This window comes from Macrotis lagotis, chromosome 4, assembly GCF_037893015.1.
Source record: "Macrotis lagotis isolate mMagLag1 chromosome 4, bilby.v1.9.chrom.fasta, whole genome shotgun sequence".
In the NCBI taxonomy this organism is placed as follows: domain Eukaryota; kingdom Metazoa; phylum Chordata; class Mammalia; order Peramelemorphia; family Peramelidae; genus Macrotis; species Macrotis lagotis.
Window position 1 is genome coordinate 261,484,737 of NC_133661.1, and position 23,939 is coordinate 261,508,675.

Genomic DNA, 23,939 nt, shown 5'->3' on the forward strand with positions numbered 1-23,939 from the left:
TGTTTGTCCTACTTGGCAGAGCCCCAGGAGCACTTGTGAGAAATGTCTATACAAATATAATTAGGAAGTGAATAAAGTATTGAATGTTTTTTTTCCTGTGTTTCTCAGGGTCCCCAAACTTCAAACCACTTGTTATGCAATGGGTCCATATAACTTTTTTCAGGAAGCATGGGGCCATCATTCCATCTCTGATTAGCAGGATGGATGGATGGGGGTGAGAGGGTGGGAAAGTTGTCAGGGCAAAAAAGGGATTGATATAGAGGGGAAAATCTCAGACTAATTCAAGGTCTCTCAAGGACTGTTGCCTCTCCAATAAGAATACTTTAGGAAGATGCTTTATTATTTTTTGTTTTTATCATTTTTATAATTTTTCCTTCAATAATTAAATGATGCCATGTAATGGGAACAATTAGTTGAATGGATGAGTGCTATGTATATGAACTCAAGCGCAAATATTGTTCATATTTGTAACATTATAATACTAAACAGGTTTACCATTGCTCCAGCACAGAGTTCTTTGCAAAGACATAGGAAATATTAGCCAAATAAGGACAAAAAATGGGAACCACATTAAAATAGCAATTAAAAATTGGTTACGGTACAAATCTATGGAGAACCAAGAGTTGGCTACATTCAACAAAAAAGATGCAAATCAATTCAACTTGATAAACATTTATTAATTGACTAATATGGGAAAGGTATTATAAACATAAGTAATGTGTGAGAGTTAATAACCAAAAGGACAAATAACACTAAGAACAAGAATCTGAGTACTCAAGGATGGAAGTAAGAGGGAGAAAAAGCAGATTTTTTTGCTACTTGAAAAAATTTAATTTTTTTAGGGTTTTTTTTGCAAGGCAATGGGGTTAATGACTTGCCCAAGGCCACACAGCTAGGTAATTATTAAGTGTCTGAGACCAGATTTGAACTCAGGTGCTCCTCACTCCAGGGCCAGTGCCCTATACAATGTGCTACCTAGCTGCCCCAATAATTTAATTTTTTAAGAAGTCTGAGATAAATGCAAAGAATTCTAAGGGGAAATGCTTTGACAAAAAGATACATGGGATAGGACTGGGAAAACTTCTTTATAGAGGTAACAACTGAGGTGTTTCTTGAAGGAAGGGAGGGATTTCAAGAGGTGGAGGCATCCTTGGGTTGGAAAAGGGAGTTTCTTCCTGATATCAGAGGTATCGTGAACAAAGGCTCATGGGACAGAACAAAGATAAAAACAGGAACTGAAAAGTAATCCAGTTTGATTGTAAGGAAAACTATGAAGGGAAATCAAGTAAATGTCCTTCAATTGGGGAATGGCTTAACAAACTGTGGTATATGTATGTCATGGAACATTATTGTTCTATTAGAACCATGAGAGAGATGAATTCAGGGAAGCCTGGAGGAATTTGCATGAACTGATGCTGAGTGAGATGAGCAGAATCAGAAAATCATTGTACACCCTAACAGTACCATGGGGGTGATATTCAACCTTGATGAACTTGTTCATTCAATCAGTTCTGCAATCTGGGACAATTTGGGGCTATCTGCAATGGGAATACCATCTGTATCCAGAGAAAGAATTGTGGAGTTTGAACAAAGACCAAGGACTATTACCTTTAATTTAGGGAAAAAAACTGATATCTTATTATGTAATCTTGCTATCTATTATACTTTATTTTTCTTCCTTAAGAGTATAATTTCTCTCTCATCACATTCAGTTTGGATCACTGTATACCATGGAAACAATGTAAAGACTGGCAAATTGCCTTCTGTGGGGGGTGGGGGGAGGGAAGCAAGATTAGGGGGAAATTGTAAAACTCAAAATAAATAAAATCTTTAAAAGGAAAAAAGGAAATGAGAAGATCATTTAAGAGGTTATTATAGTAATCTATATGAAAATTGATTAAAAAAACTCAACAAGTATAGTAATGGACAGCTAAGTGACACAGAAGATAGAGTGCCAAGTTTGGAGTCAGAAAGGCTATTCAAATCTGTCCTCAGACACTTCCTAGCTATGTGACCCTGGGAAATTTTCCTTATCTGTGAAATGAAATGGAAAAGGAAATGCAAACCACTCTAGTATCCTCACTAAGAAAACTGCAAATGGGATCATGAAAACTTGAATATGATTGAAAATGAATGTAAAAAAGTATAATAATCAACTTCTCAGATATTTGTTATATACTGTATATAAGGGTTCCAGGGACACAAAGAAAAAAGAAAAAGAAAAACCATCCCTGGCCTCAAGGAACTTATTATACACTACCAGGAATACACAATGAATACAGATAGCTGAATACAAAGAAATATGAAGAAGGAGAGAGCATAAGTAATGTGGGATCAGGAAAGGTTTTTGAGGAAGGGGAATACTTAAATTAAGCTTTGAAGGAAGCTAAGGATTCTAAGACTCTCAGCTGAAGACAATATACCTATGAAGCATGAATAAAAACATGAAGGCAAGAGGCAAAATTCTAAACTCAGAATCTATATAATGTAGGAGAGGGTATAAATTACACTAAATCTAGAGAGGTAGGTTGTAGCCAGATTAAGTGCTTTCAATACTAAACTAAGAAGCTTCCATTTTGTTTATATATACCATTGCAAAACACTAAATATTTTTGAACAGGGAAATGATATGGTTAAACTTATAGAAAGATTTTTTTTCAGCTATGTGGAGGAAGAAGACTTGGAGAGGGAAGACACTGGAAGCAGGGAAGTTGTTGAAATAATCCAGGAAAGAGATTAAGGAGAGTGATGGTTTTGTAAGTGGGTAAAAGGGACAAATGTGAGAGTTGTGGAGGTAGAGTTAGCGAGAATTTATTGCAGGGAGAGTGGAGGAGAGGAGCCAAATTTGTTGTTGTACAGGTAGAAACGATGGAACTTGGAAATTCATTGGTAAAATTCATTGGGAATTCAAGGGAATAAGAAGAATCAAAGATGAACCTGGGTGAATTGAATGAAGGATAAATCCTGGGGTAGTTAATAGAAGTAGGAAAGTTGAGGGAAGGGGCAATTTTAGTGGGGGAAAAGAATTCTATTTTAGACATGTTGAATTATAGGTGAAGATTCCCAGAATAAGATTGAAAATAATAGTACTTAAGGCAGCTAGGTGGCACAGTGGATAGAGCACCAGCCCTGGAGTCAGGAGTACCTGAGTCCAAATCCAGCCTCAGACACTTAATAATAACCTAGCTGTGTGGCCTTGGGCAAGCTCCTTAACCCCATTGCCTTGCCAAAAACAAAAAACCTAAAAAAAAGAAAATAATAGTACTTTAATCTCTGGAGAGAGGAGGGATTGAAATTATTATTTGGAGTCATCATCTGAATAGAGATGATAATTGGAGACTAGGAGAATAGAAAATTTCACAAGGAATGGAGTGTCAATAAAGAGGAGAAGATCTTATGAAATATCCATTTTTAAAGAGGGTTGAGAATAAAGAGCCAGAAGGGGACAAGAAAAAAAAAAAGACACTTGGGAGGAGAATGATGAGAATGTAGTGACATGGAAACCCTGGGAGGAAAGGAAACTGCCCTCAGTGTCAAATACCATAGAGAGGTCAAGAAGAATGAGAATTAAAAAGAGACTGTTTAATTTAGAGAGATAAGAACTTCATTAGTAATCTATTTCAGATATTTAAGGCACCTTGTAAGGGGTTAAAGAGTGAATTCATGACAAGGAAGTGAAGTCTGTATATAAAGTACTTTTTCTAGAAGTATGGTAGTTCAGAGGGAGGAAGAAGATAGGAAAAACTTTGGAAGGGGTGGAACTGCTAATGGAAGGTTTTTGTTTGCTTTTTAGGATAGTGAGGACTTGGCTTCCCTCCTCTGGCTCTGATTCTCGCTCACTGCCTCCCACACACAAGGCTGGGGAAAAGGCATCAATAGAGATAGAGAAGAAGAGTTTGGAATTGTTTTGTTAAATTTTCTACTGTTCCTACACTTCTTAAAATACAATCTTGAATTAAATGCATTACTCAAATAAAGGTCTGTACAATGCAATCAGGTCATCATGTGATATCCTCTGAAATATCTAACCAGTGATGATAGCAAGGCCTAATTTTAAGGAAAGTCATATCTACCACAAGGTCAACAATCCTGAAGACTCAAGTGATTTTCCTCTTTAATTATCTATTTGACTTTTTTTGATGATTTATCTTTTCTAGAAATATGCAAAATTGGTCAAAGAAAGGATGGTTTAAGTTACTTGAATTTTTATTATCAAGAAATTCTAGAAATAAGTTTGAAGACTATTGATGTTTTTGTTGATAAATTTAATTATGCCGTCTGTCATGTTCAATGATAATTTTAAGAATTCATGTCAGTAAATGCCCCTCAAAGCAGCAAAAGTTTTGAAAAGTTTGCTTACTCTGCACCTCAGAGTAAAGAAATATCAGACATTTTTGGAATATAAAAGGCTTCCAGATGCTCACTTCTTTATAGATTTCCTTTACAAATCAAATGACAATAGATTATCCCATAGTGACAAACTAAAAACTGGGTATCATTTCTTGATACACAGAGGTTAATTCAACCATAGTGATGCCACATAAAAAGAGGGGATGGATCTATCCTTCTAAGAATAAAGACTTCCCCTATAAGGAATTTGAAAAGGAACAGAATGAGAGCAGGACCCTGGTTGTTGCCCCCCAAGAAGAATGCAAGTTCCTTGCAGGTAAGAAAAGGTTTTATTTTGTTTCCATATTACCAGAGCAGAACATAATACCTTGTTCATAGTAGGCAATTAGCATATGCTTATTGAGTTCCTTGTATTCTTATCTAAAAAGTGAGGGTGTTCTAAGGTCTCTTTCTATGATGCTATGTCACAATGGCAAAGCAAAGTAGGAATACATGACTTCACAGACTAAATATTTCACACTCATAAGAGCCCTACTTCAATTGTTAAGCATCAACTCAAAAATCTCAGCAGTTCCATATATATGACATTTACTTTTTTACATAAATACAAAAATATAAATGGCAAAAGAAGATATCTAAGCCCACAATGCAGAATTGGGTTCTGTCATTTATAAGTATAATCATATTTGCTACTGTGACTCTAGAAAGATAGGGAAAAGGTTTAATGAAAAGAAATGGGTTCCATAATTCTGTAAGACTATCATCTTCTCTTCAAGATAACCTTTACAAAACTTAGCTGGCCAAACACCAAAATATAATTTCAGTTTAAGACATATCATCTAAGAAGACTGCTTCACAATAAGAGCTGCTTTCTTTCTCTTCAGTGTCCAGAGGAAAGATCTCCTTAGAAGAATGTCTGACACATGTTGAGCATCTCCCGTTTTCTCTACCTACTTTTCCTATTTTGTGGATGTCCTCAACTATCTTTTTTTCCGTGTCTTCTAAAAATCTGATCAACAAATTAAATACAAGAGCAATCCAGGCAAGACCAAACAGAATCCAAATGCCCACCAGTGCTCGATAATAGGAACAGTAGTGTCTCTCAGGTTGCACACCTAGAAGGAAGAAATAATGCAAATCAAGAAAAATTGACTTTCATGTCTGTTTCTTTCTTCATATACATACCAATTTTCAAGCATAGTAAAGTACCTTCAGGTATTTCCCATTTAACAACCTTCAGTTCTTCAAGTAATTCATTTTGAGGGGGTAGGTGCAACTTTTGCATGATTATTATGTAGACTTAGAGGACTGCTATGGCTGAAAATGTTATCATCCTGTGCCCAACCTTTCCAAACTTGCCAATTATTTTCCTCAGGTGGCATTCAAAATCTTTCAAAACTTTCAAATCAGTTAGTTCAAGACCCTTACCTTTCTAGTGTTCTTATACTTTTTTCAATTGATATTTTATTTTATTTTTCCAATTACATATTATGAAAGTTTTTCAACATTCATCCACATGTATTTGCATATTTTAAGCTACATAATTCCCTTCCATGCTCCCCTCAGCAGTGAACAGTCTGGTTAATAATATACATAAACATCTGTGATTAATGTGTTTAGCAATTAGTAATTTTCTGTGTGAGGAATTAGGATCAAGGAAAAAGAAAGAAAACCACAAGATAGGAAAGAAAAACATAACAGAAAATTTTCAAAAGTGAAGTAAATCCATTCAGATTCTGTAGGATTTTGTTTTGTTTTGTTTTTTCCTCTGGATCTGTATAGCATTGTCCATAGCTGGTCTCCTTTGGTTGTCCTAGCTCTCTGAATTGCTGAGAGGAGCTGCATCCATAAAGGCTGATCAAATCACAATGTTGTTAATGTGCACAGTATTCTTTTGGGGCTGCTCTCTTCCCTCAGCATCAATTCCTATAATTCATTCCATGCTTCTCTAGAGTTTGACCATTCATAGTTTCTCATAGAACAATAATATTCTATAACATTCATATACCATAACTTGTTCAGCCATTCCCCAACTGATAAGTATCCCCTCAATTTCCAGTTCTTTACCAGTCTTCTTATACTTTAACATCATTCAGTTGTTTCAGTCATAGCCAACTCTTCATGACCCCATTAGGAGTTTTCTTGGCAAACTAAAATGATTTGCCATTCTCTTCTCCAACTCATTTCACAGGTAAGGAAATTAAGACCAAAAAGTTAAGTGATTTGCTTCAGGTTAAACAATTAGTGTTTGAAATCACATCTTCCAGGCTCTGCACTCTATTCACTTCTCTTTTCAATTTCTACACAGCCAAATACTTTGTATGCCAGTGACACTGACCTTAACTGTTCCCCATATAAAACATTACATCTCCTGGATGTCTCACCCACCTCATATCTGGCTTTTTTTTCAATTCCCTAGTCAAATACTATTTTTCTACAGGAAATCTTTCCCAGTTCCCCTTAATTCTTATGCCTTCCTTCTACTCCTTACCATCAGTTTGTCTGGTATATAACTTCTTTGTACATATTTGATAGTTGCTTGAATGTCCATTAGATTGTGAGCTACTTGAGAGTAGGAGTTGTCTTTTGTCTTTTGCCTTTCTATCTCTAGTGCCTAACAAAATAGATGTTTAATAATTGTTTATTGACTTACTCAGATAACCAACATGCAGTCTATGACCAGACCAAGACTTTCCAGGCTCTAAGACTCCGCCACATCTTATACCAGCATTATACCTCCAGTAATCCAGTAGCACCTTTACATATCAAATCATCTGAGGAAATCATTAGAAGCTATTTAACAATGTTTTATATATGGATACTTAATTGATTTAATCATAGACTTAAAGAGCAACAATTAATGTTTCAGATTTCATATCAATGTGATAAAATTACAAATGAAAATAGATAAATATATGACCCAAAATATGATTGTGATGGAATGCTAGTGTGCTATAAGAAATGACAAGTAGGATGCTCTCAGAAAAAAAAAAAACCTGGAAAGACTTATATGAGCTGATCCAAAATGAAATGAGCAGAACAAGGGTAATATTGTATATAATTGTATTTTATGATGATCTACTATGGATGACTTAGCATTCTCAGCAATACAATGATCCAAGACAATTCTGAAGGTCTTTTCATGAAAAGTGCTTTACATCTCCAGAGGAAGAATTGATAAAGTCTGAATGCAAATCAAAACATATTTCTTCTTAACTTGCTTTACTTTTCTTGGCTTTTTAAATCTGTTGTCTTTCACAACATGACTGAATTCAAGAAAATTTAAAAATTGAGAGAAAAAGTAAATTATCAAAGGAAATATCTATAGGCATATATACATATATATGTATATGTGTAATATAAAATTGTTCTAAAATAGTTGTATATATTAAATGAAGAGTGATATATCCTTTCAGTTGGACATTGTGGTTAGTGTTAGAACTCAAAAAGACCCAAGTTCAAGTTCAAATTCTGCTTTTGCACTTACTAGGTGACTATGACACAGTCATTTAATATTGAAATCTCAATTTCCTCATCTGTAAAATGAGGATATAATGTCTTATATCTCCTACCTCACAGAGTTCTTAGGGTGTTCAAATGAGATCAAGTATACAAAGTTCATGGAAAAATTTTAAAGCACCTTATAAATGTCTCTAAGAAGCATGGTACATTCAATAAAAAGCCAGACTTAAAATTGGGAAAATGCAGAATAGAAGACTGTGTCTGACTCACATTGGGATGTGACTTTACGCAAGTTGCTTGTTCTCTCAGGGCTAGAAGCAACTAAGACTATAAACTGCATAATAGTTAAGGATTTGAATTGGTGAAGAAAGCTTACTCATTGGAAATACCCCCTACAAATATAATCATAGATTCAGATCCATTTCTATATAAATGTCAGCTGTCATCATTATTATCATAGGTTTCCATTCTTAACAATTTTATTCATTTGCCCTTTCAGATAATGACAACTTTGAAGTTTGGGTCTCTATCTCACATAGCATTTAGTGTAGACATAAATGTGAAGGAATAATATCAGTTCCCAATCAAAGAAGCTCTAGGTTGCTTTTTGTGATCTCATGAAATAATCAACAACACAATTACACATTTTTTCCCCATTCTCATCCACAACCCACCTCTGGGGCTTCTTAAATAACAATGTCTTTGTCAGTAAGAACAGTAATCATCAAGAATATGATTTAGGAGTCTACCAAAGACACAACTGGAATACGTGTGGAGTCCTGTGACTTGTCAAGCCAGAACAAAACCACAAAGTCTATTTAAATGAGTCATTAACACATATAGTCCCAGGACAGGCTAATTTTGACTCTACAGTTATTTAATGAACTGGCCTCTGGGGGGGTAGTAGTGGAAATCCTGTTTTCATACAAAACAATTGTCTATTAACAATCTATTCTTGTGAGTTGGTGGGAAAACACAATTTACTTATGACTTCGTCAAGGCCAAGATTTACTAACCCCTGTTAATTAAACTAGAAAAAAACCCCTTAAATAATTAGTAAATTTTTACTTCTAACACAACAGAACTCTTCTAATAATCTTCCAATCAAGATACATGCTCCATATAATAAAAACAGTTTAAAATCTTCCCAAATTGCATACCTGCCATACTATTTGGTTAGCCTAACATAATCCATTCTCCAGTAAAATCTGAATAATTTTGGTCCTCTTGAGTTTGTTAGAAATGTTTGTAATGCAATATGTCTGTCGGCACATGTTAGATCATTAACATTGCATAATGTTGACATAAACATATAGACATGTAATACAAGAATCTTGGATTTGGTCCTCTCCATAATCTTTGGTATTTATGTATTACAGTGCTCTTCATCCAAATAGATCCTAAAAAACCAGTGATAATATAAGTTCATTGTCTCAATTTTATAGCAGATAATTGAAGCATGAGAGATTAAGTAATTTTTCTAGTCTCAACAAGGAAGATAGCAGTAGAGACTGGAGTAGAGCCTAGTGAGTCATACTTCTCATATAGATTTCTGTTCTCCAAGAAATAGTTTGTGGAAAATTTCCCACCCCATATTAACAAATTCACATTAGCTTAAATGGTCAAAAAGCATACTTTTCCTCTGAAGTTCTGAAGGCTGAGTTCATTAGTTATAGGGAACTCTTTCAGAAATAAGACTTTGCCTTTGACTCTCAGCATTTAGTGGGTCATCACTTCTCTATCCTTGGTCATTTTATTAGTCCTGGAGTAACTACTAATTTCTTTTTCTCATCCTCTTTTTCTCTTTAGAATTTTGCTGATTTTATGTCACACTCTGTGGGGCATATCCTTTCACAGGATACTGGTTCACTAGGCATTACTGTAGTTATGATGAGCATTTGAGGGGGGGACCACCATAGAGAGAAGTGCAATTTATCTTCCAGTGTCTGATGCTAAAAATAGGGAGGTAGAGAAATTCTCCAAAATAACTTGGTTAAAAAAATTCTAAATGAAATCAATATAAAGTTTAACACTCAATTACTTAAATGAAACATTAACATAAAAGAGGAGAGCAAAAAAGATGTTGAAAAATATCACTTTTAGGAATAACAAATAAGAGTATGCAAAGGTTCATCAATTTAATGGAAACTCAAGTCTTTATATCAAGAGTGCTTTCTTTAAGAAAATAGAGAAATACTACACAAGGTGAACAATGAATAAAATCACAAAAAAACTTTTTTATTATATTCTAACAATTAGAAAATCACTAGCTTGTAATGTCATGTGTGTATACAGACTATTAACTAATTAGAGCAAAAACAAAGCTCCCTATCAAATTAGACAAGATGAGAAGATACTATATAGAACATTGACAACTTCAATTTGACCTTTTTTAAACAGTGTTAACACTGAAAAGTGAGAAACAGTTAAAAAAGCAATTGTCAACACAGAACACCACCATTTTCTGAGGAAATCTAACAAATGAAAATTAGTCAGAAAATGAGGAGACCAAAATCCCTTAGAAAGCAAATTCTTGACAGTGATAGTCAAGGATGGCACTTGTTTGGAATAAAAATCCATTTATAATATTTAACAGGAGAATGGAAGAAGATTATGAGTTGTATCCCCTTATAAAAAAAACTAGAAACTGTGGAAGGAAAAATAAAATTCTTAAAAAGATAAAATAGAGCTAACTGTTTAACAACTTGTCTTTGTCTCTGTCTTTCAAGTCTTACTTCTGTTTGTCTCTCATGTTTATCTCTTTGTCACTGTCTGTCTCTCTGCCTCTCCTCTATATCTCTCTCTTTCTCTGTCTTTGTTCCCCCCTCCATGTGTATACATACTCATATAACACTGTATTAATTACTGGTCCAATTAACTGCTATAAGAATAATTGACTAGATGGAAGAGAGTGGACTCAGTTGCATTTGAGAAATTATTCAGTGCTTTTAATGACCCCAAAGTCCTTCCTAAAACAAAGGCTTAACTTTCATTATCAATATTCCATCAGTGCTGTATATTTGCAAATCATGAAATATCAGTCTCTAAAGATTTAAAGTGACAAGTCACACAAAGGAAAATGGAGCAATGCATGATGACTGTGAATAGACAGCTGTATTTTTCTAACCATTGAAGAGTGACTCTAGAGCAGCCATATTAAGGCTTTTATTAAAAACAAGAATGATTGGGAAAGAAAATGGGATATCTACATAAAGAAAATGAGGATAATTGAAGAGCAGTATGTGTAACCACAATTTTTGACTCAATCTACAGGGAAATCTATAGGGAGACTCAAAGAATTTTGACTGTATACCTGGCTAATAGGATAAGAGTTAACACAGAATAGGAAGGCTAAGATGGGTTGTGATATATTCTGTTAGAGATAGTACCCACATTGATGAGATTGTACATCCATCAAAATTTTGAATTAAACTGCTAATGCACTCTTATAAAAACTCAACCTTAAGGAAATCTACAGAATAGAAATAAATGAATTTTTAATTAATAAAGATAGAAATTCATAAGTAATGGAATTCAAGAAATGGAAATTCAGTCTTGCCAATGGTAAAAAAAATGGTAAATTTATTCATCTTCTGTTTATAATAAATGGAAAACTTGACCTCCTCTAACTATGATATTTTGAGATTGTGAAAAACACCCAGATAAGATAACTTTATTTTAATTCTTTTTTTGTATTTCATATCCAGCTTCCATCTGGAGAACTACATTAAATTAAATTCTGACATATAGTATGAATAGTGTTAAAGTGAGCTTCAATTGTAGAACATATCCATCAGTTGGGGAACAAATAAAAAACTTAGATATATGCTGGACCAATCAATCAATCAATCAGTAAATATTTATTAAGTACTTCTAATACCAGATACTATGCTAAACACTGGGAGTATAAAAAGAGGTAAAAAAAAAATAGTTCCTGCTGTCAAGGAGTTTTCACTCCAAGAGGAAGAAAGTATGCAAACAAATGTGTACAAATATATATACAAAGCAAACTATATTCAGAATAAATAGTAAACAGAGGGAAAGGACTAGGCATAAGAGGAATTAGGGAGGGCTTCCCATAGAAGGTAGGATTTTATTTGGTAATTAAGGGAATATAGAGAGGTCAGTAATCAGACTGGAGGAGTAAACATGGGGGACAATCAGATACAGTACTCTGAGTATAACAGCCAGGAGACTAGGAGAATGTGATATAATAGAATATTATTGTACTATAAGAAATGATGAAGAGGACGATGTCAGGTAACATGGGAAGATTTATCTGAACTGATACAGAATGAAATAAGCAGAACTAGTAGAACAATTTATATGATTGCAGTAATAATCCAAAGATACACAATTTTGGAACTCTGATCAGTACTAGAACCAATTGAAGTTGTAGAGGACTCAAAATGAAACATGCTACCCATCTCTTGAGAGATGGTAGACTTGGAGTACAAATTTAAACACATTATTTGGGACAAGGGATGGGGGTATAGAGGGAGGAAACATGGCCAGTGCAGGAATTCATTTTGCCTGACTATACATGTTTTTACCAAAAGTATCATTTTTCTTGCTTCCACAACTGGGAATGAGGGGATAGGGTATAGGGTAAGAAGCAGAGCAAAAGGGTATGAGAGAAAATGATTGTCTACCCAGACTCTTACCTGACCAGTGAAGTTATTCCTTAACCTTCCAAAATTTTGTAACCTGGTATCAGAATACTGATTCACGCAATACAGCAACAACAAATAACAACAGTATTAATTATTATTATTAGATCTAACATTTATATAGGGTCGTAAGGTTAGTAAAAGTTTGCATACATTTTCTCAATTAGTCCTTATAATTCTGCAAGCATTATTCTCACCATTTTACATATAGGGAAACTAGGACTCATAGAAGTTTTGAATTTTGTGTCCATAGTCAAACAGCTAGTATCAGAGGCAGGATTCAAATCCAAGTCATTCTTGACTATGAGTTCAACACTCTTTCTAATATACCGTGCTACTTTTTAAAAGTCCTTTTGAGGTTTCCCAGATACAAAGTATTCCAGCATAAGCAAAGACACTAGATATAATACATAGCCACTGTGTAACTTAAGATTCTAACCCAATCACAAAATTCTGTACTTGGAAGAGGAGCACATTAGAGATTAATATAGTTTATTCCTTTCACAAGTCTATCTGAAACAAAGAGCTTACTTCATGATGATGTGAGCTGCGACACCAATGGTAGATTACTTATGTACTTTTCTAATAAAAGGTTGTCTCTGCAGGGTATGATGGTAGGAACAGCTTGTGAAAAGCATGCTTGACCCATCAGGAAGACAGAGGAAATTCAGCTGAAGAAGAACATTTTAATTATGCTCACACACAGCATGAAAACTAACTGAGGAGCAAAATATAAATCAGATGCTATAACCATATGCATCTAATTTCAGTGTCATGTCACCAGGAAAATCTACAACTAGCATTACTTTCACTAGGACAAACTAAAACAGTAGAGAGGGGGTAGTATTGAACAAGAAATTCAGTAAAATGAAGTAGGGTGTAGGGGTGGGAAAGTAGTCAGTGACAGCCCAGTATTACCATTTTCAAGTATAAGAGCTGTCCCCAGAGAGGACAATTTACAGGCTTTGAAGTGAGGGCAAGCTGGGGCCTGGGGGAAGGTTGCCATGACAAAAGAACCATGGAGAAGTCAGAATAAGGATTAGAGCTGCATTGACTGGCAGAGGACTGCAAAGAATAAAGATACCTGTAAGAATAGAGATACCTGTCTCTGAATCCCTGTGGTAGGAAATGTATTTTTCTAGATGCCAACACCTGGGGAAAATCTCTGGTTGCCCTGTCTTGGTTAATGACCACTACCATGTTCTCTCTTTTTAAGATACCGATAGTGGACCCCATCATGTAGTTATTGAAAAAGATGAACAGTTACTCAGCCAGTAACTAACTAGCTTTGTGCCCTCATTTAAATTTAATTCATATGCTAGTCAAGACCTTTTCGAAAATGATAAACTGTGACCTAAGGCAAGCCCCACATTTCTAGACTTTAGTTTCCTCCTTTATAAAATTATGAGTCTATTTAAAATGACCTTGAGACTACCTTTTAGCTCTAAAAACCAAGGATCTTAAGACGGGAGGAGGCTCTGCTGATTCAAGAAAACAGCCTAGTTCTCTTTTATTCTTCTACAAAGATGTTTGTGAGACCAGATTGTTGGAATGTCATGTCCCTCTGGCAAATGTTTTTATTTTATATTTGAATTTGTTTTTCTAACAACATGCAATGGTAGTATTTACCAATTATTTATTTGCAAGGTTTTGAGTTTTACATTTCTCTCCCTCCCTCCCTTCCCTCCCCCCCTCCACTCAAAAGCAATCTAATGTAGGCTCTACATATGCCAAATGTTTTTATTTTAAATTACTAGCACTCAATTATTTTATATTTGACAGATTGGAAGAAAAACATATTCCTATATTCTTAATACAATATTTTTGGTGATCCTTTATAGGTAGTATGAGCAATGCAATCTGTTTAGGTTATGTGGTTGGGCATATGAATATGGACTTGATCATAGATTCTTTTAACTAAAGAAATATTTTCAATTTAGAATATCCTTTAGTAAGACCTTCCCCCTTCTTCCATTGCTGAATTCTTTCTGGAGCCTCTATTTTGTGGAGAGGCCCAAATCAGCCTTCATTCCTCTTCTGACCCTCTTCTTGAGTTCCAGACTTCAAAACTCTTCCCTTGCATCAAGTACCATTCCTGCACCTCTTATGCTTTTCATCAGTGGATAAAATGCCAAGTTTGGACTCAGGAAGACTCTTCTTCCTGATTTCAAATCTTGCCTCAGATACTTACTGGCTGTGTGATCCTGTGTAAATCACTTAAGCATGGTTAATGCAATTCCTAATCTGTAAAATGAGTCAGAAGGAAATGACAGACTACTCCAGTATCTTTGCCTAGAAAACCCCAAACAGAGTCACAGAGAGTGGCATAACTGAAATGACTGAACAAATTCCTCCATTAGAATGTAAGTTCCTGAGGACAGGACTATCTTTCTGCCTTTACTGGTATTACCAATGCTTAAAAATACTAAGCACATAGAAATTTCTTTCTTCAAATTATTTCTTTCCTTCTCTATTAAACTACAAGAAAAAGAAAGATGGATAAAATAAATGCTATCTATTCTATCATTACAGAGAATAAAACTAAGACACTAAAGCATATTATTAATTATTAGCTGACTTGTCACAGGGTCAAGGATACACAGATCTAGGAGCAAAACTCATACCAAGTGCTATTTTTATCTTCATTGAGGAAACTGAGACAAACAGAGGTTGAGTGACTTGCCTAAAGCTATTAAATGTTTGAGGTCAACTCTTCCTTCTTTGGGCTGAGCACTCTAATCACTGCAACTCTTAGCACTTAGAAGAATAATTCTCCAATCTTGCCTAGCTTGTCCATACCTGATACACAAAAAAATAATGGTAATGAATATAGATGACTAAATTAAGCTATCTTGTTCTTTAAATTCTATGATTTTTGTTAGTATGAGGATTTCCAGAGGATGTTTCTCCACCTACTTTGATCCATTTGTTTGATTCAGTGGATAGGACATTGTCTGTCGTAGTTTACAGATTACAGGTTAAGTGACTTGTCCAGAAAATTTGCCTCCCCCCAAAATAGCACCTACCTCCTAGTGCTCCTATGAAACCAGATGAGATAATATTTTTTATTACTTAGCAATGTACCTGAAGCATGGTAGGTACTTCCTTTCCTTCTTTCCTTTATTTTTTCCCTTTCCCCCTTCCTTCCTTCCTTCTTTTATTTCCTTTCTTCCTTCCTTTCTTGCCTTTCCTTCTTGCCTTCCCATCTTCCTTCCTGCCTGCCTTCTTTTCTTTCCTCCTCCCTCTCTTCTTTCCTCCTTTCCTTTCCTCTTTCCTTCCTTATGAGCCTCTTCCCATGAGAGAAAGCTGAATAAAGAGGATCTGGCTTGGATTAAAGTGACTAAGGGCTGTGAGAAACTGTTGAATGCTTATTTTATGTGTAGAAGTGTGTATGTGACTATGTGTGTATGTTTAAATTTTAGTATTTTTTACTCCAATTAGTACATGATACATCTCATGTTGACACTTTATTTCAAATCCTATTTCAATCCGCTGCCTTAAATGAAAGAGCTACTTTAAATATGAACATGAGAGTCCTTACCTACTACGTAATCACCAAAACCAATAGTGCTTAGGGTGACGAATGCAAAATAAAATCCTTCACTATAGGTCCAACCCTCTGTTGAGTGGAAGACAATCGGTGGTAATCCAAGAAATATGATGATTCCACTCACCACAAAAAATAGAAGTGTCAGAAATCTGACTTTTTTCTAGAGAAAAATGAAAAGAGATTAAAAAGTTAGGCACAAATAGTTGCTCTCTTCTAGGAGTTCAAATAATGACATGAAATCAGTCAATAGTAGGATTTTGAATTTAAATAGTACATTTTATCCTGATACCTTTAAGACATGATTGACAGAATTTTTTTTTTTAATTTTTGAACTCTGCAATAGGGATATTTGTCTTAAGGATGAATTTCTTACTTAATCTCCCTATAGCAATTCCATGTTTTTGGTACAATTATTAATAGTCCTTATAATAGGGTTTATTTCACACTGATTGGCTAAGTGAATGCATTGTCATCAGTCATGAATTTGAAATCATCCATTATTTAACATTGTATTGAGTTAATGCAATCGTATGTATTTTAAGAGAATGTTGTTCATTTTAATGGTCAAATATCACTTTGCTAAGATAGCTTCCAGGCATCAAAATATTTTTTCCTCTTGTCTGAAAACACAGAAATGTTAGACAGAACATTGTATAGAGTATAAGACTTAGAATCAGAAAAACCTTAGTTTCTATTCCTGCCTCCCTCACTCTCTAGCCATGTGATCCTGGGCATTTACTCTCTCTGTGCCTTTGATTCCTCATCTGTAAGATAGCTCCTATCTTGCAGGTTGTTGAGAGGATAAAATGAGATATTTGTAAAAATACTTTGCAAACTTTAAAGCACTATGTAAATGCTAGCCATTATTATCATTTTTGTAATAAAGAGGTAAATAATATAATGGGTTTTTTTTTTTTTACCGATTCCTCAGGTACCAGCATTATTAGTTATTAGAAATACAGATGAGAGAGAGGAAATGTTCAAAGTTATTCATCTCCCCTCTAAAGACTAAGGACAAATTACTAATTATATTAGACCACAATTATGACATCAACTATAGGCTTATTATATAGTTTTCTAATAAAAAAGGAATACCACAGTAGAAGCAGTTCCAAACTGTGGAATATGTTGCTATGTCCTTTACAAAGTCAATGCATGATTAAGTTGCTTCACAGCTTCATCTCAATTTCTCTATTTATAAAGTACATTCATAATAAATCATATTTATTTTGCATTATAAGCAAGGCAAAGAAAGCACAGTAGATAGAGAGCCAATCTCTGAATGGGGAAGACCTGTGTTCAGTCCCTCCCTCTGACATGTACTGGTTAAGAATCATAGACAAGTGCATTAAGCTCTAACTGAACCTAGGAAAATCTCTGAGTTACAGATTTGCTAATGTGCATCAGTGAGGGAACTTACATGCAAAAAGTTCCCCACTATCATTCAATCATAAGTCCAGGCCTCTTAAATGTGTGCAAAAATACCACAAAGAAGTATGAGCCATGACCTCAATCTTCACGAAGTTTACCATCTCACCAGGGGCATGTCAGATAGATGGAGAGATAGATGATAGATACGATGATTGATAGATAGAGAAAGAGATATAAATATAGATAAAAATATAGGTGAGTAGATATATATATATATGTATACATATATATAAAATAACTAATAATATAGCATAAAGAACAACTGGGGCAGCTAGGTGGTACAGTGGATAGAACACCAGGTCTAGAGTCTGGAAGACCTAAGTTCAAATCTGGCTTCAAACACTTTTTGTGACCCTAGTCAAGATACTTAACCTTGTTTGCCATAGTTTCCTCATTTGTAAAATGAGCCAGAGATGGAAATGGCAAACCACTCTGATATCTTTACTAAGAAAACCCCCAAAAGTAGGTCACAAATTGATTCTGTTCCTTCTTGATTTCTACCTTGTAGGTTTCCTGGTTACCATGTAATTTTCCACTTTTTTTTCAAGAAAACTTTCTCATTCCTCCTTAAATTTAATGCCTTCTAATAACTTGAATATGCTTTGTCTGTACATAATTGTTTGCACATTGTCTCTCCTATTAGAATATCTTTGAGGTCAGGGATTAGAATTTTTTTTTCTTTTGAGTTTTTTGGGTTTGCATGATTTTTCCTTTCCTTGTATCTTCAGAGCTTAGAATGATATCTAGTACATAAAGTAGATAATTAGTTGCCTCACTATTTTTCTTTCAAAACATCTTTAGATATATTTGTTTCTCCAATGTAAAAAGTAGACAGAGATATCTTTAGATAGCAATATTTATATATAAAATAAAGGTAAACCATTTTGATATAGGTATAGCTATAGATAAAGATCTCATAAACTAATTCAAAGGTTTGTGATATAGGTATTTCAACATGTATTTTTTATCCACTTTGGGTTCCAGTTATGTACAGTAATGCAAATTTTCCAGAATGAAAGATAAACAACAACAACAACAACAGTATTCCAAAGTTGAGTAATTAGAATAATATCATGAACAAATTAGAAATTTTTCAAGAATTTCACAGCACAGAATCTTTTTTTCCCTTTTGAATTCTGTGTAAAATCTTTCAAGATCCCAGTAAGGAAGTTGCTATTTGGTTTTTAGTCATTTAAGTCATGTCTAACTCTTCATGACTCCATTTGGGGAAAGATACTGAAGTAGTTTGCTGTTTCCTTCTCCAGTTCCTTTTACAGATGAGGAAACTAAGACAGGGTTAAGTGACTTGTCCAGGGTTACATAGTTAAAAAGTATCTGAGGTCAGATTTGAACTTAGAAAAAGGCATCTTCCTGAGTTTAGACCTGGCACTCTACTTTGCCGTCTGGGTGTCCTAATAAGGAAGTTATATAAGCTTATTTAGCCTGTTTTACACCGTGTTTAAAATTAATATTCTGTAGAAACTGAAGGTGGTTATTTTCATAGATGCATCTTTCCTAGAGTCTTATAAAATTTTTCTGGAACCTTGCCCCAGGAGTCACTTTTACACTGGCAGCGCTTACCCTGTTTAGTCTCCTCCTCTGGTGAATTCTTATCCAAACCTGTATGCCAGTCTCTCTCTTTTTTTTAGATTTTTGCAAGGCAAATGTGGTTAAGTGGCTTGCCCAAGCCACACAGCTAGGTAATTATTAAGTGTCTGAGACCAGATTTGAACCCAGGTACTCCTGACTCCAGGGCTGGTGCTTTATCTATTGTGTCAACTAACCGCCCCTATGCCAGTCTCTCTTGAGGGCAGAGAGTAGTTCAGCCTGTGATTCCCTGGACTCCTGGACTTTTACCCCATCAGTCATCTTCAAGTTCATTGCCTCCACTTCTACAGCCTTCTTCTCTGATTTGTAAATTCATCCCTGAACTCCAATTTGAGGAAGTACTCATGCAAGTGATGCTTACTTGAGAGCAGAGATTCTCTTGGGTTTTGCCTCTATTTATATTCTCAGGACTGAGGCATATAGTAAATTCTGATAAATTCTCTCTCTCTCTCTCTCTCTCTCTCTCTCTCTCTCTCTCTCTCTCTCTCTCCCCACCCCATTCATCTATCAACTATTTCCATTTGTTTACATATATATGCATTTATCTATCTATCTATAAATCTATCTAAATATCTATCTAATGTGTGAAAGTTGTTATATAACGAAAGTAACCATAGCTATATTTTTTCAACTAAGTTAAGGTTTTTTTTTCAAGTCACTAAAAATTTAGGTCTAGAGAGGCCATATATGATCTGTACTTCTCAGTAGATAATATAATCATAAATATGTCATCTGTTATAAAAACCTATCTGTGGACACTTTCCTATTCTCTTTTCATATTTTCAACAAAGATATAGCCAATACATGCACAAAACCTTCTTGGAAGACAAAAAGACAAAAAGTAGGTATATGAGTATATGAGTCAGTAGTTGCTGATATCTTCTTGATTGCCCTTTATACATTAAAACACCATATGTTTTCCATTCTTTTTGAATCTCCTTAGAAATCCTATAAACCTATCCCTTAAGTACCTTTAAAATGATATTATCCCCATTATAGAGTTCTTCTATTTGTATTCAGCCAAATCTCCAACTGTTCTTCCTAACTTAATATTTTAAGTGGTATTAATTGACCTTTAATAATATACACTGAAATGAAAAAGTTCAAATGTGGTGGCTCCACTATTATGACCTACGAGAACAAAAATGCTGCTACTTCTGTTCCATGATGCTTATGCTTGTTGTCCCCCTTCCAGTTTTATTTACAAATGCTCTTGGTTTTGTTATGTCTCATGTTAAGCTCTCTGGAGACTTATATTCTCCACAACTAATTTTCCACTATTTTGTGAAATAATACAGTTCATAGTTCCTAGCATCGTTCCCTATGATGTTTTGTAAATAAGCTTATAACTCTAGGTCAGTATTGCCTTTAGCTACCATACCTCTCCAGCTGGCAAAGAGATTAACTATTTGTTGTCTAAGATTCTTTTTGAACTCTTTCAACTTCAAAATAGTGATTTTCAAATCTGACTTAAACATCTTTAAGAGACAGTGATATGTCATGGCATTACTTTTTAATTATCCATTTTCTGTTTTTTCAGTTGACTCCTAATTTCAACAAAATAGATCAATCTTCCTGCAATTGAACACTGCATCTTCCTTTTGTCTTTTTTCCATATAATCTATTATTTTCTTTGACCTTTGCTGTAACTGCATTCAAATGCACATGAGCAGCTGACTGAAATTCTGTGTCTGTTACCATTCATTTCTTGTCTGCTCATGTGAACTAGTGAAACCCAATTTGACAGTTCAGCCATAGCTCCCAAGATGCATATATGATAAGGTTTAACAGATCTGAGAGACCTGATCCAATCACTTTTATGCTGAGACACAGAGTTAAATTTCTTGCTTTTCCATCCCCCATTCCTCATTCAGAGAATAATGTCAATTTTATCTACTATGATTTGTTTGTGCTCATCATGAAGATTGTAAAGTGAGATGACCAAGTAACTCAATAACTGTTGTTTCTAATTATTAGGTAGGAAAACCAACCTAATCCATTCCTTTATTTACTTTTCTTGGGACAACCTGAAAGTTTCCCTTCCATTTAGCTACAGCTTGTTTTTGTCTTCTGGTTCCTTTTATAACAAGAATATTAGGATGAATATGATTCAGTTACTCCCAGTGTTTCAATTTGGCCATTGGATAAAGATTGCAAAAGTCGGTGTAGAAGCAGAAAGAATGTTAAGACCTGGATTTGAGTCCTATCTCCCACAGCAATCTGTATGTCCTTTTCATTTCCCCTCTGTGGGCATCTTTACTCATCCATTTGAATTCCTCTACCAAATCCAGTACCAAGTCTCCTTATTCACCCTTGACCTGGTACACCTGTCACTTCTTGAGGAGCTTCTCTTATGGGGGAGGAGAAAAGCAGTACTATTCCTATAAAATAGTCCATAGATTTTATAGACCAAGGGTGGTTAGTAACTTGGGGCTCCATGAACTTGTTAGAAGTGGAGGAAAAGAGAGAGAGAGAGACAGAGAGAGACAGAGACAGAGATAGAGCTAGAGAGAGACACAGAGAGAAAGAGTGTAATTCAATATAATTGTTTCCTTTGTAGTTATTCATTTAAAATATTGATATGAGGAAGAGTTTGCATTTTTCACCAGATAACCAAAGGAATTCATGATGAAAGGTTAAGAACTGCTACATACACTGACAAATGTACATCCTGACCTATATGTAGAACTTTTATTCCCAGCAGTATTTATCCTTGGCAGAGGGACAACTGGGGTTATGTGCAAAACACAGGGGTTGGACTAGATAGATTGATGATCCTGTAAACATTCAAATCCCCAGGGTCTTGGGTAGTACCAGTCAAATAATAGGTAATTGATAATTGCTGGAAGAATTGAATTAAATAAGACTACGAGTTGGAGGTCCTGTTGTATAGTTAGTTGTATAGTTAGTCAATTAACAAGCATTTGATTAAGAACTTACTACTTGTTGGAAGTACTGGAGATACCAAGGAGGGGGGAGGGGAAGCTTGGTTCCTCTTCTCCAGGAACTCACATCCAAAGGTTCCAACAACATGCAACTATACACATTCAAATATATTCAGCAGAAGTAGAAAATCATCTGAGAGGGAGGGATTAGCAATAGTGAGGTTTGGATTTTGAGCTGAGTCTTAAAGGAAACCAGGGAAGCATATCAAAAGTGAAGATGGAAAATATTACAGACCTGAGCTTCTCTGAGTCTATTTTGAGCATGCCCAGTTTGCCCAGCATCAAACCCTATAGATCCCTTACCACATGGATGGGGTAGTCACTTTGGTTGGCCTCCTTCATCTTTAAAACTAGCAAGACTGAACTATTCATTCTTTTCTGGAGGTGCCTTTGTTATCTTTTGGCTGCCCTCTTTCCAGTTTTGTTATGATTCCTATCAGCATTGTCCATGCTATGAAATGAACTGGTAAGAAGGAAGGCACATTACTCCTTCTATTTACTTCTTTTTTACCTTGGCTCTGAAAAATGGGCCTGGGGGTATTTGTTTTGTATTGTTTGTTTTCAACAGAGGAGCAAAGTATAAGAAGACCGGGAAGGAAGAAAGAGACCAGGTTGTGAAGGGTTAAATACAGCATCTTATATTTGATCCTGGAAATAATTAGGAACTACTAAATTTTGGGGGGGTGGAAGTGAGGGGCAGGAAACAATCAGACTTGTACTTTAAAGATTTTTTGGGTAATCTTTGGTAGTTGAGTGGCAGATGGATGGGAATGGGGAAAGACTTAAGGTAGGAAAACCAATTTAAATGATTTTTATAATAACGTTGGCAAGAGATAATGAGGGACCATAAAATAATGGAGCTATGCAAGTGGAGAGAAGGGAATATAATGAAAGATGTCATTAAGATAAACATTAAAAGATTTGACAATAGATTGGATATAAATAGTGATTATAAATGAAGCACTGAGGATGAAACTGAGACAGGGAGTCAAGATGCCTGGAAGAATAATGATAATAGGGGTGGCTAGGTGGTGCAGTAGATAGAGCACTGGCCCTGGAGACAGGAGTACCTGAGTTCAAATCCGGCCTCAGACACTTAATAATTACCTAGCTGTGTGGCCTTGAGCAAGCCACTGAACCCCATTGCCTTGCAAAAAAAACTAAAAAAAAAAAAAGAATAATGATAATACCCTTTATAGTAATAGGAAAGTTGAGAAAAGGGGAAAGTATGGGGAAAAGATAATACATTCTGTTTTTGACTTAAGTTTGAGATGTCTACGGAACATTTATTTTGAGATGCCCAAAAGGCAATTGTGAAAACCGGGGAGAAATTATGACTGAATATCAGTCTCATAATTCAGTGAGTCAGATTTGAGGACCAAGTCTAATACTTATTTACTAGCAGTTGTAAAATTTCAGAGCCTCAATTTGCTCATTTATTAAGAAGGAATGATAATATATTACCCAACTCATAGGACTGTTGTGAAGAAAGTACTTGATAAATCTTAAAATAATTCATATTAAGTGTGAATTTTAACATTAATTTTAGTAATAGTATTGAATAAAAATTGTTTGAATAAAAATTAGTGAGAAAGCTACCATGTTTGATTTTAACCCAACAAATTAAGCTTAATTCAATTGATGATGATTTATTATTAACTCTTCCTTCTCTCTTCTTGATGGGTTCATATTTCAAATGGTGAGATACAGAGAGCACCATGTAAACTCCTCATATTTTGCCACTTTAAACAAATATTCCACTCCCCTATCTGAATATCATATTATTTACTTACCTCCAATGTTCTTCTTTATTTTTTTAATTATTTTTCCAACTTATGCAAAGATAGTTTTCAACATTAATTTTTTTAATATTTTGAGTTCTACATTTTTCTCTCTCCCTTCCCTCCCCCCTCCCCTTGACAG

The 23,939-nt window shown here is 34.9% G+C and overlaps 1 protein-coding gene across 1 annotated transcript in view; it reads right to left on the bottom strand.

The window, feature by feature from the left end:
• Nucleotides 1–4,631: 4,631 nt before the first annotated feature.
• LOC141522454 (potassium channel, subfamily K, member 16-like) overlaps nt 4,632–23,939 on the bottom strand; it is a 31,623-nt gene continuing 12,315 nt past the window's right edge. Inside the window, exons 4-5 of the mRNA XM_074235914.1 lie at nt 16,024–16,192; nt 4,632–5,465 (exon numbers count right to left, since the gene is read on the bottom strand). Coding sequence (XP_074092015.1) covers nt 5,176–5,465; nt 16,024–16,192 — 459 coding nt within the window. The 3' untranslated portion in view covers nt 4,632–5,175. The remainder of the gene's footprint in view (nt 5,466–16,023; nt 16,193–23,939) is intronic.